The sequence below is a fragment of the Zootoca vivipara genome, chromosome 15 (genome assembly GCF_963506605.1).
Source record: "Zootoca vivipara chromosome 15, rZooViv1.1, whole genome shotgun sequence".
NCBI lineage: Eukaryota > Metazoa > Chordata > Lepidosauria > Squamata > Lacertidae > Zootoca > Zootoca vivipara.
Genome location: NC_083290.1, coordinates 24228208 through 24240879, shown reverse-complemented (window position 1 = coordinate 24240879; position 12672 = coordinate 24228208). Strand labels below are relative to the sequence as shown.

The 12672-nt window shown below is 47.9% G+C and overlaps 1 protein-coding gene across 2 annotated transcripts in view; it reads left to right on the top strand.

Moving 5' to 3' along the window:
* The first annotated feature begins 2295 nt into the window (after positions 1-2295).
* POU2F3 (POU class 2 homeobox 3) overlaps positions 2296-12672 on the top strand; it is a 96927-nt gene continuing 86550 nt past the window's right edge. For both annotated transcript variants that reach the window (XM_035140187.2, XM_035140186.2), the window contains exon 1: positions 2296-2477. In XM_035140187.2, coding sequence (XP_034996078.1) covers positions 2450-2477 — 28 coding nt within the window. In that variant the 5' untranslated portion in view covers positions 2296-2449. The remainder of the gene's footprint in view (positions 2478-12672) is intronic.

The following is a 12672-nucleotide window of genomic DNA, read 5'->3' as shown; positions in this document are numbered from 1 at the left end:
ATGGGGGGGGGGGGCAGCATTGTAGATTCCAGGCTGAGAGTTCTTCTCCCTTACCTAAATTCTAGAGCAGGGATGGGGGTAGTTGTCGCAGCTCAGATTTCAGAATGGAAGGTTCACTGTTGATTTGCATAAAGTTTATGCAGATTGAGAGCTTTGCATAATTTGCATAAAGCTTGCCTCACTCGTAATCAGGCTAGCCAGTTTCCCCACCCTGCCAGGTTCACCTGTCTCCCTTAATCCTCCCGGCTGCTGGTGGGAGTTGAACATCTGAGGTGGGATGCAGGTGGGGAAATTCAGTTCAGTTTGCATTTTACTGTGAAAATTCCCTAAAACAATAGGAGGACCAAAGCACAGCTCTCCTTCCAAATCTGCACTGCTTTGAAATTTGGACTGTCCTTCAGCAAATATGTGCTAGGGGAAAGCAAACATAAATATGCATTTATTGGTGAAAATAACACAAAAAATGAATGGCTGGGGCAACCCAGTTATATGGGTGGGGTACACATAATAAATTATTATTATTATCATTATTACTTGCAAGAATGTGCTTATCAGGAAAAATTGCATGCAGAAATTTGAGGATTAGGAGAGACGAATAGCTAAATGCTTCTGAATATTTTCAACGACCCTTTTAAAGAAGCAAAATGATGTGGAAATGTCAATTCCTAGCCACAGGTAAATGTACTCCTTGTTCGGATAGTTAAGTTTAACTGTCTTTTTGGTGTTGTGCTGGATCTGAGTCCACCTACAGCAGAGCCAATCCAAGGATCTCACTAGACCACCCAGATGGCTGCAATATGCATTGCCGGAAGAGGAAATCTATCACTGGTAAAAAGGGCAAAAGAAGGGATAGAGCTGCATAAAATTAGCATGTGCTAATAAAATTAGCTGGACCATAAAGAAGGCCAATCGCCGAAGAATTGATGCTTTTGAATTATGGTGCTGGAGGAGAAATCTTGGAGAGACACTGCCCATCAGTGTAGATAATACTGAGCTAGATGGACCAATCATTTGACTCAGTAGAAGGCATTTTCCTGTGTTCCCAACGGCAACAATTAGCCACAACAGCTAAATGGAACCTGCATATACAGAGGAAGAACACCTCTGAACCCCAGGCACTCTTTGGAACATAATGCCTTATAGGGTAGCTTTCAGAGCCATCCAGCTCCAGACTTGATGTTCTGATCTTGGGTGTGGCACCAGCATCCCCTTTGTATTGATTACATGCTCCTCCAGAATAAGGAAAGCCCCAAATAGCTTGCCCAACACCTAGTAGGGAAGTCCATTGCACAGTTGTGTCGGCAGCCCTACTAGATACGGATGCATTTTGTAAAGAGAGCCTGTGGAACTGAAGTGCTGTGTGGATGTGGCCTGGTTGGATGGGCACATGTGCTGGAGAGCGCAAAGAGTCTCTAATAATCCCAGATCCTTCTTCTGCCTCTCTGGCTCCTTGGGCAAGTCGTGCTACCTCCTCGCCTGCCCACCCCCCTCTGGGCCTGAGTTTCTCTGTGTGTGCACAGGTATCATGAGTGCTTATTCACACACACACACACACACACACACACACACACACACACACACACACCCTTCTTTCTCCCATCCCCACTCAGGTTGACATCCGCCTGCTCTCCCGGGACTGAAGTTCGGAGGATCATCCTGGTTCACTTGGGGGTCTTTGAAGAAGATCAAAAGCCTGCTTTGCGGGGCTGAGCAGTCAGTCAGGAGAAGCCTTCTTTTCCTTGCTTTCCAACGTGTCCAGGCATGAGCCAAGGCTCCCTTTTCCAAGAGGGAAGGAGGCCACCCCTATTTCCAAAAAGCAGGTGGGTGAGCTCCAGCACGCTTCTTCCCCCTCTCCAGATATTGCAATGAGAGATCCTTCTTTGCAGCGTATCCCAAACAGAGTTTGAGTGTGTGTGTGTGTGTGTGTGTGTGTGTGTGTGTGTGTGTGTGTGGTTGGAGGGGAAAGAGTTGCCTGCTTTTCCAACATGCACATAAACACACACACACACAATTCCATGCTCTCTCCTGCCACACCTCCCTTCTGCCAGTGCTGCAGGGACTCTGCCCAAGTGAGGTTACTAATATGCAAATTGCCTGCTTTGCATGGGCCTCCTGCCAGGTTCCTAGGATGTGTGTGTGTGTGTGTGTGTTTTAATAATAATAATATATTTTTTTAAAAACCATCATCCCTGTTGCCCAAGATGAGGAGTGCGAAGGGGGTGCGGTCCCAGCAGGGCAATGTGCTCACCTGCCTCAGTGTGGCAAGAAGCATTGCTGAGCCAGAGGTGCTACGAGCAGCAGCAGCAGCAGCTGGCAAGAGAGGAGGAGGAGGCAGTGGCAGCAAGGGGGGAATCTTGGTGGAGGGGGCAGAGGGAAGCTGGCAACCCCACGGGCCACCACTTTGGGCGGGGGCTGGCCAGGTTGCGGCAGGTACTTCTCAGCCGGCAGGATGGTGAATCTGGACCCGGGGCACGCAGGTAAGGGCCCTCCGGAGGCGAGGCGGAGAGGGAGCAGGATGGCTCGACTTGTTCTCTTGGAAAGGCTGGGGAAGGAGGCCGGCTTCCAAGTTCTACCCTTGAGAAAGCCCCCCGGGGCACCTGGATCCGTCAGTTCCACCCCAAACAAGCTCCTGTTTGCTCTGATCTCTCACTGTTTTGATCTGCACATGCCTGTTTGTGTGTGTGTGTGTGGGATGGGGGAATGAGAACAGCAACTGGATCGGGTGAGGCTGGTGGGTTGTGCTGTTAGGAATCAGCTCCGGTGGGTCAGGGAGGAGAGAGAGATCAGACTCAGAATGCTACTTTAGCATCAAAATTTGACAGACCCTGGAGCTGAGTGTGGCCATCATGCCCTTTGACCCGAAGGCTCTCTCTGCACCCTTTCTTCTCTGAGGAATGCAGGGGCCGCTGTGGGCGGCAGACTCTGCAAGTTGATGTCTGCACATGCCCAGGAATACTCTCTCCTTCCAAGACTGCTCGACTGGCACAGATAAAAAACAATAGTTCTGGAGGCAGCAGCATGGAGTGGCTAGGAAGGCAGACAGAGAAACTTGTAGATTTTAAACAGAGGCAGGGGCAGATTCCCTTGTGTCCACACACCCATCTAGGTTGTTGTTTTGGGCAACTTCTTGCTGTGTGTGGCTATAGATAAGGAAAGGAAGACTTGTCTTTTCTTTTCTTTTCTTTTGAGCTGATCCTTTTTAAGATGCAGTTTTTTTAAAGCTGATCCGAACCTCCCTGGCCTCCTGGGAAACACTTCATCTTAAATCCAGGAGAGCAGCTGCCATTCAGTGCAGACAGCACTGATCTAGATGGGCCAATGGTCTGGCATGTGTTATGTAGCTTCCCTGTGTACCTAGATAAATTCAAAGCTGGAGGAAGACCTAGTTGGGGACCAGGCAACTTTTTTTAGTCTAACCCAAGCTATGCTTTGACGCCTGTGTTTGACAACTGAGAGAATGCAAAGCATCAACAGAGCCCCTGAGCCTGTGCTGAGTGCTTTCCCCCTTGTGACAAAGCAATCCATACCGGCTCCCCATCCTCACAGAGGGAAACCCCACACAACTGGAGTCAGGGGGTGGAGATGTTGTCTTCTAGAAAGGATTTCTCACTTTTGAATGTAAGGATGGGGAACCAGCCTTCGCTGACCTTCTGCTCCCAGATGTTCCAGGCCACTCTGGGGAGTGCCATGTGATTATCCCAAATCCTCTTGACTGCACAGATCCGGGCATTTCCATATGGTTGCAGGCATGCCATAAATTTAATGTGCATTTGAAGCACATGGCTTTCCCCCAGAGGATCCTGGGAACTGTAGTTTCCCTCTCACAGAGGATTCTTTGCGGGGTGGGAACATCATGTGCTTTAAACATCTGGTGTGCGTGTCGCCTAAGAGATATCAGGCACCTGCAGTTGGCTTCATAGTGTGGCTGCTTGTGGGCAACCAGTTGTTTCTGTTTCTCTTTTATACTGAATCCAAAAATGGACATTCTCAACCTTGTTTGTCCATTCAGGACACTGACCTGTCCCAGACTGCTTTCTTGCTGGCAGCGCAAGGTCACAGACCTGAGCAGCAGCATCCTGGGCAAAATATTTGAGCGAAAGGCGAAAGGGTGAGCATGATGCAACATGCGAGTTGGCCACAATAACATCTTCACCAGATTTCTCAATGTACTTCGCACAAGTCTTCCCAGGCACTACAACCAGTTCAGAACACAGCTGTGAGGCTGTTAGGAACACATTTCAGCCCTGCCCCCAGGCTTTCTGTTTATTTCCATTCCCAATTTTAAAGGGCTGGTTTGGGCCTAGAAGCCCTAAACTGCAGCTGCATACCCTCCAACATTTCTCTGACGGAAATAGGGACATCCTAAAGAAAAGCGGGATATTCTGGATTCAAATCAGAAACCGGGACACCTTCTGTAAATCTGGGACTGTCCCTGGAAAATAGGGACACTTGGATGGTCTGCAGCTGGGCAACTTCTAGTCCTCTAGATCAGGGGTCAGCAAACTTTTTCAGCAGGGGGCCGGGTCCACTGTCCCTCAGATCTTGCGGGGGGCCGGACTATATTTTTTGGGGGGGGGGGAATGAACGAATTCCTATGCCTCACAAATAACCCAGAGATGCATTTTAAATAAAAGGACACATTCTACTCATGTAAAAATATGCTGATTCCCGGACTGTCCAAGGGCTGGATTTAGGAGGTGATTGGGCTGCATCCGGCCCCCAGGCCTTAGTTTGGGGACCCCTGCTCTAGATCGACTCCAGTTCCCATCATCCCTGACCATTAGCTATGGTGGCTGAAGCTACAGATGGGATTTGGAGGGGCAGAGGTTGTCCACTCCTCCTCTTACAGATCATGAGAGGGACTGCATGAACCTGCCCATTAAGCGAGGATTTTGTTATTGTTCATCTTCTGATTCCCCCACCTTCCCAAGAGATGTGGGACAGCTACCATTGACCGGGTCTTTTTTGTGGTGGCGTCCCATCTCTAGAGCTCCTTCCCCATGTCTGCCTGCTAAAGCTGTTTTGATTTAAAGCAGGGAAGGGGGAATTGCGGCCCTCTAGAGGTTGTTGGACTTCGGCTCATGTCTTCCCTTACCACTGGTCATGATGACTGGGAAAGACCGTAGCTCAGGGATCGAGCATCTGCTTTGCCTGCAGAAGGTCCCAGGTTTAATCCCCAGCATCTCCAGGTAGGGCTGGGAATATCCATGCCTGAAATCTTGGAGAGGCATTGGCAGTCAGTGCAGACAATACTGACCTAGATCAGGGGTAGGCAACCTAAGGCCCGTGGGCCGAATGCGGCCCAATCGCCTTCTCAATCCAGCCCGTGGACGGTCCAGGAATCAGCATGTTTTTACATGAGTAGAATGTGTGCTTTTATTTAAAATGCATCTCTGGGTTATTTGTGGGGCATAGGAATTCATTCATTTATTTTTTTTCAAAACATAGTCCGGCCCACCACATGGTCTGAGGCAGGCACCACCAAACTTCAGCCCTCCAGATGTTTTGGACTACAATTCCCATCTTCCCTGACCACTGGTCCTGTTAGCTAGGGATCATGGGAGTTGTAGGCAAAAACATCTGGAGGGCCGCAGTTTGGGGGTGCCTGGTCTGAGGGATGGTGGACCAGCCCACAGCTGAAAAACAGGTTCCCCATTCCTGACTTAATGTCACCATTGAATTTTTTCATGTTTGGCTTTGGTTTTTATTGCATAGTTATAAACGTTATAAACCGCCTACAGAGCTGCTGCTTTGCAATAATAAAAATAATATTGAATAGCCTTTGCTAAAGTTTGTTTAGGCTTTCTTTAAGATGAACCCATAGCAATGAGTTGGTTAGTAAAAAAGGAATTCTAGGACTATCTCCGAATCAGCTGAGCTGTCAACACATTAGCGGCTCATGAATATATATATGTGTGTTTGTGTAACTCAGCAAGTACAACCTATTTTCCTGCGCTCACGGGTAACTTTCTCTCGGTGGAGATTTCACTTGGCCATGGGCAGCACTCTGAGTTTTGCCTTGCCATTTTCAAAGGAAGGAAGGGCAACTCATTTAGAAACATGAGCTCAAGGATATGGCATGAAACTGGGAGCATGCCATCTGACTAGCATCTATAGAGTTTGGCAGGAAAGATATTTGCTATAAGAGCAGAAGAAGAGCTTGCTGGATCAGGCCAATGAGTACAGCATCCTGTTCTCACAGTGGCCAAATAGATGCCTGTGGGGAACCCTCAAGCAGGACATGAACACAACAGCACTCTCCCCCCCCCCCGCAGTTCCCAGCAACCAGAATTCAGAACTCTGACAGTGGAGGTAGAACATAGTCCCCAGGGTTAGTAGCCATTGATAGCTTTGTCCTCCATAAATTTGTCTCGTCCTCTTTGAAAGCCATGCAAGTTGGGGGCCATCACTTCTTCTTGGGGAGTGAATGCCCTATTTTAACCATGTGCCATGTGATGAACTGCTTTCTCTTTTGTGAATCTTCTAAGCCTTATCACAAACATGGCAGCCAGCCTTTGCGGTGGAGGTGGAGAAGAAGGAGATGTGATCTTTGATATGTGAACGTCAAAATCCTACCTGCTGGCAAACATTGCGGTTTTGTGTTTATAAAAGTCCTGCACAACTAAACTTCCCATGGCACTGTAAAATGCTTTCAGTGGCTTTTGTCTTCCAGGCGTTTGTTGTGAAATTATGAAATGGGGGGAGGGGAGCAGAAACTTGAATATTCGGCACTTGTTTATTTAGCCAAGCTACGTAATTTTCAAGATAGCAGTGAGCCCATTGACCACACAAGAGTATCACCGAGAAAGGGGTGATAGAAGGCTTTAGTTTCATAGCTTAGACATATCCGTAGAACAATCATTAGACAACTAGCATCATTTAGTGATTAAGTGGTTTAGTATCAATTAGCTGTGAAGTCCCGAGTTTATTCCTGCCACAAGCATCGCCATGTGCTCTTGAGGAAGCCCTCTCAAATTTCACCAAGGTTTTTGCAGCTCTCTGTTAACTTGGTCCAGTTTCTCAACTGGAGCCAGTGCCTTCGGAAACCTCCATTCATCTGGGGTTTTCTTTAAAAAGTACATGAATCCCAGTTAGGTACTGAATTCTGTGTGCCGGTTTAGTTTGCTACAGCTTTCCTTCCCCTTATTTAGTTATTTTATCTATCCCATGAGATTTATATACCACTTAATATTCCCCCCCCGGGGGGGGGGGGAGCCTGTGTGTAAGGAAAAGAAAAATGCTCATAAAATTCAAAACTGATAACTACCAGGCATGATTAAATACATCAAATTATGAGGAACGGTTGAGGGAGCTAAGTACTATATGTTTTGCTTGGAGAAGACAGAGAGGTGATATGATAGCCATCTTCAAATATCTGAAGGGTTGTCACATGGAAGATGGCACAAGCTTGTTTTCTGGTTCTCCAGAGGGGAGGACCCAGACCAATGGGTTCAAATTACAAGAAAGGAGATTCCATTTAAACATCAGGGAAAACTTTCTGGTGGTAAGAGCTGCCCGATAGTGGAATGTACTACCTGAGAAGGTGATGGCCTCTCCCTCACTCACTGAAAGTTTTTAAACAAAGCTTGGGTGCATTTGGCTGGGGGGTTGGACTAGGCAACACTTTAGGTGTCTTTCAACTCTACAGTTCTATGATTCCATGAATTGTTGATTAAAGTCAACTATTTACGTAACAAGCATACATAATAATAAAAACTGTATGCCTGGTTAGGCTGTTCTAAAGAAAAAAGGAAGTACCACAAAGGCACTTGGCTAATATCAATAGGCAAGGAGTTCCAGAGAATTGATTGCTGCCACACTAATGGGTCGATTCCTTTACTTAATTCTTTCAGTACTCAGGCAGTGTGCTTTGACAAAACACTGCAAGAAAGCTGGCTTTAATGCAATTGTGCACATAATTCCATAAATATCCATTTTTGTCAAGTGTCCCCTAATGTGCAGGAGCTCGTATGATAGTCAATGGAACGTCATACGAAAAGGTGCAACCACAATCACATCAAGGTAGCAGTCTCTCTCCCCCCCATGCAGTGTTAGATCAATACAGAGGGAGATGGGGACCTGGAAATAACTTTTTAAGAGGATTAGGCACATTTAGGGGGGATAAGGCTATGTTCTGCATGCTGTTGTGCTCAGGTTCCGCGTTTGGGCTTCCCATTAGGGCACCGGGTCAGTCACTGTGCAAATAGGATGCTGGACTAGATGGGCCTTTGGCCTGATGCTGCAGGGGTCTTACAAATATAAGTGGGTGGGGGGGGGGGTGCTGCCTTCATGCCCTGCCTGTGAGTTTTCTGGAGCCACCTGTTTGGCTTCTTTGGCAAACAGAGGATGGGCAGAGAGGTTCTTCTGGTGTTCTTCATTCAAGATCCTAAAGGAAGCCTGCTCAAATCCAGCATTTGATTTTATAAATTCTCTTAGATCATGAGGAAGCAGAGCACAGAGAGAGGCAAATCCCAAACAAATCCACTTATCTTGGGGGCTGCTTGTCAAGCCACTGTCTTCCATGGTGCAAAAATACAAAGGCACAGAGTGGCGAATGAGTGGGACCCGCAACAAAATTTTGCAGTGCAGCGTGCTAGTGTTTAGTGTGCCAGCCAGTCAGCCCTGCCCTCCTCCAGGTCATTCCATTCCATTTTCTCTCCCACTCAACATTTAGCCAGCATTCTGTGGCCGATGTGCATGCTTGGGATGTTGTGTTTTGGGGGGGGGGTCCTTCTCATCACACTGAAGGTTCCCCTCCCCTAAAAGATAGATTTCTGTACTACTGCAACCCAGTTCTATGTGGATGTTTCTATTTTAGTTATATTAGGATCGGCACTCACACCTGAACATCGGAAATAAAGGGAATGATGGGCTTTCTGTTGTTGCCTGAAAAGCTACATTAGAATGTTTTTAAAAAGAGTAAAAGAGATTGTTAGCAGAAAATTATCTGATTTTGAGGTTTTTGAGGAGCTTTCCAGCGGAAACCATACAAAGGTTTTGACCTCTCAGATATACAGTATGAGCTATTCTTATACAGTGGTACCTCGGGTTACAAACGCTTCAGGTTACAAACACTTCAGGATACAAACTCCACTAACCCAGAAATAGTACCTCAGGTTAAGAACTTTGCTTCAGGATGAGAACAGAAATCATGCTCCAGCGGCGCGGCAGCAGCAGGAGGCCCCATTGGCTAAAGTGGTGCTTCAGGTTAAGAACAGTTTCAAGTTAAGAACGGACCTCCAGAACAAATTAAGTTCTTAATTAATAGGTACCACTTTACAGGTACCACTGTATTCTGAAACATGCCTTATGGGTAATTTAAAACAATTGTAGGAAGATTACAGTAACTGGAATTGGAGATTGAGATTGCAGTGTGAGGCAAGCGACCATTTTGCTCTGCCTTGGCGAGAAACAAGGAACTCATGTTAAAGTGTTCCTGTGCCATGCTTTGGGGCTAATGACTAACAATGTGCAGTAGGTAGCCAGAGAAACCATCAACAGTGCACAGAAATGACAGGAGAAAGTCACCTGCTAATTGGCAACATGAATATCTCACCTTACAGAACTTCAATCCTTCAACTCTCTACTCATTTACCTGGGATTAACTCCCATTGAATTTAGTGGGAGTGAGTAGACATGCATGGGGTCAATTCCAGTTGAGCCAGATAAACAGTTGACAAAGTTGGTTGTGTTCTGGTTGTGTATTTAATCTGTTCTGGTTGTGTATTTAATGTGTTCTGTGTTCAGAAGTTCTGATACACTTTCAGATGGGCCCCAGGAGACTGTGATGGGAAGTGCGGGGGGGGGGGAGTGTTGAACCGCCAGAGGTATTTCCATTTGCTGAAGAGGCAAGTCACTTTTGAGAGATTTTTCTATAAAATTAAAACTGAAATCCTGCTTTGGTCCTCTTTGGTAGGACAGGAGGCAACAGCAAAAATGTCAAAACCAACCCCCTTCCCCACCTTCTGCTCTTTGGCTTGTAGCAAATCCCCTGGCTTGAAGGGGCCACTCACTTTCAAGTTTTTTTACATCAAACTGAAAGGTTGCTTGCCTCTTCTGCAGTGCAGGTAGCGGCAGGCTTTTTTTTTAAGGCCTATTCACTGCTCCTCTTTGGTTTTGCAGAATCACTTTGTCTTGCAGTCCAACTGAAGCAAGGTTGCTGTGTGGGAATGCTGATGGGCGAAACTTGCTCTGTGTGGTAATGAAACTGACTAGTCTGGCTTGGTTGTGCAAGACATTGAGGGCCAGCTCTTCCCTTTCGAAGGCACTGGAGTTGCCTTGGGAAGAACTTGCAGCTCACTTTCCGCTTGGGATTTCTCATGCAGTGATGGTGCCAGGAGGAATGGGCACACCAGACCCTCAGGCAAGCTGGGTCTGGTGTGCCAAGCCAACAAACTCCTCTTGGGCCAGACCCACTTCCTAGCCTACATTTCCAGCAGTTCAGTTGGCTTATAGCTTCAGGTCTGAAGGTGTTTACACAGTCAGAATTCCAGGGCGGTTGGCTAGTTTTGCTACACGTGACACCATCCTCCAGTTACCGTAACCAGGCTGTTTGATGTTAGATCCAATTTAATTACATTGGGCAGGTTGGCAAGAGCTCCAAGCATATACCGATCGGAGATCTGTTCTCTGTTCCTCTGTACCAGGGCCAGGCCAGGACTGGGAGCAGGTGTTCCTGGGCTGAATGTGCTCCAACTGGGGTTCCTGAAGTTGGCATCAGCTCTGATGCCTACAGAGGCACAAGACTCTGTAGCTCAGTTGGTTAGAGCAGGGGAGGAGGAAGGCGCTCAGGCGCCTGGGGTGGTGTGCCCAGGGGCAGGACGCATTGCGGGGCCTCCGGAGTCCGCCTGCCTCCTCCCACTCAGCCACCCTAGAGCTGGGAGGGGGGGAGGCAGTGGGCAGACCGTTTGGGCAGCATGGAGCCTTGGTGTGCCCAAACCACTGTGTCTCTCCCAGGAGAGATGTGTGGCTCAGGCCCGCTGCAGGCCCCGCTGTGAGTGCCGGCCAGCATTTTGTCACCCCCACACACAGTGGGGAGACCTGGCGCGGCCCGCACCCACCACACACCCCTTCCTCCACCCCTGGGTTTGAGCATGGTGCTGATAATGCCAAGGTCACAAGTTTGATCCCCATATGGGGCAGCTGCATATTCCTGCATTGCAGGGGATTAGTCTAGGAGCAAGAGGTAGCCTACATGATTCTCCCCTTCCCCGTTTTATCACCACAACAACCCTGTGAGGTAGGCTTAGGCTGAGAGGCGGTGAGTGGCTCAGGATCATGCAGTAAGCTTCATGGCTGAAACAAAGAACATGAGAAAAACAAATTAAAACATCAGAGGAACTCCTGTGATGGAAAGGCCTCCTGAAATAAGATGGATTCAACCAGGTGCCTGAAACTCAGCAGTGCCAGTGGCTGCCTCACTTCTAGTGGCAGGGAGTTCCACAGACATGGACCCACAACTGAAGGCACAACTTCTTGTTTCAGTGATTGGCTTGGGACATACTGGGCCTAAGTTATCTATGGCTTTTTACACCAGTATAAGAGTCTTGAACCAGACCCAGTACCCGATGGAAAACCAGTGCTTTCAACACTGGTGTCATGTTCTGGTGGTAAGATAGTTCCCATCACCAGTCTAGCTGCAGCATTCGGCACCAGCTGAAGCTTCCGGGCCAGACCCAAGGGCAGCCCCACGTAGAGTGCATTGCAGTAGTCCAGCCTTGAGGTTACGTTACAACCAGATGAGGCAGATTCATGGGGAAGGTTATGTCTGCCAACAACCATTCATGGATAAATGAAACCTTCATGTCCAGAGAAAGTATAGGAAAATAGAAAGCTCCCTTGTACTGAGTTGGACCGTCTGTCCATCTAGCTCAGTAGTGTCTACTGGCAGAAGCCAGTGTTTCAGGCAGCAGTCTCTCCCAGTTGTATCTGGAAATATGGGGATTGAACCTGGGACTTTCTGGATACAAGGCAGATATGCTACCTCTGAGCTATTGCCTTCTCCAGTGTTTCAGGCTCTTTTTGTGTTCTTATGTCCTCGATTAAATCATCCCCTGCCTCAGCAGGAGATTTCAAGAGTATATGAGTGTTCTCTGGATCTGGATCTGACTGCCACCATATTGGTGTTCCCGGTGAATGCTGATGAGCCAGATACCAAATTCAGGGTTTATTCAATGATATTCATGCTGTTGCCCCGGGAATCCATGAATTGGCACAGGAACTCCATGCAGTGAGCTAACTAGGACTGAGTGGGTATGGTGAGGCCCCTCAGCCTTAGAACAGGAATAGTTGTATCTCTCTGTGTGTGACATCAGCCCCTGTGATTGTCAGGCAATATGAAGCCTTCGGATTGGCCAGAACTAGGATAAATACCTCGGAGCTGGCCATTGTTTGTCCACAGTGCAAGACCTTCTACCTATGCGCTTCAAGACCCTAGGAGCCTGGTCTGGACAACCTACACTCCAGGGCCCAGATCTGATCCATCCCCTCCAACATTTCTCCAATGAAAATAGGGGTGTCCTGTGGTCTAAACCACAGAGCCTAGGGCTTGCTGATCGGAAGGTTGGCGGTTCGAATCCCCGTGATGGGGTAAGCTCCCATTCCTCGGTCCCAGCTCCTGACAACCTAGCAGTTTGAAAGCACGTCAAGTGCAAGTAGATAAATAGGTACTGC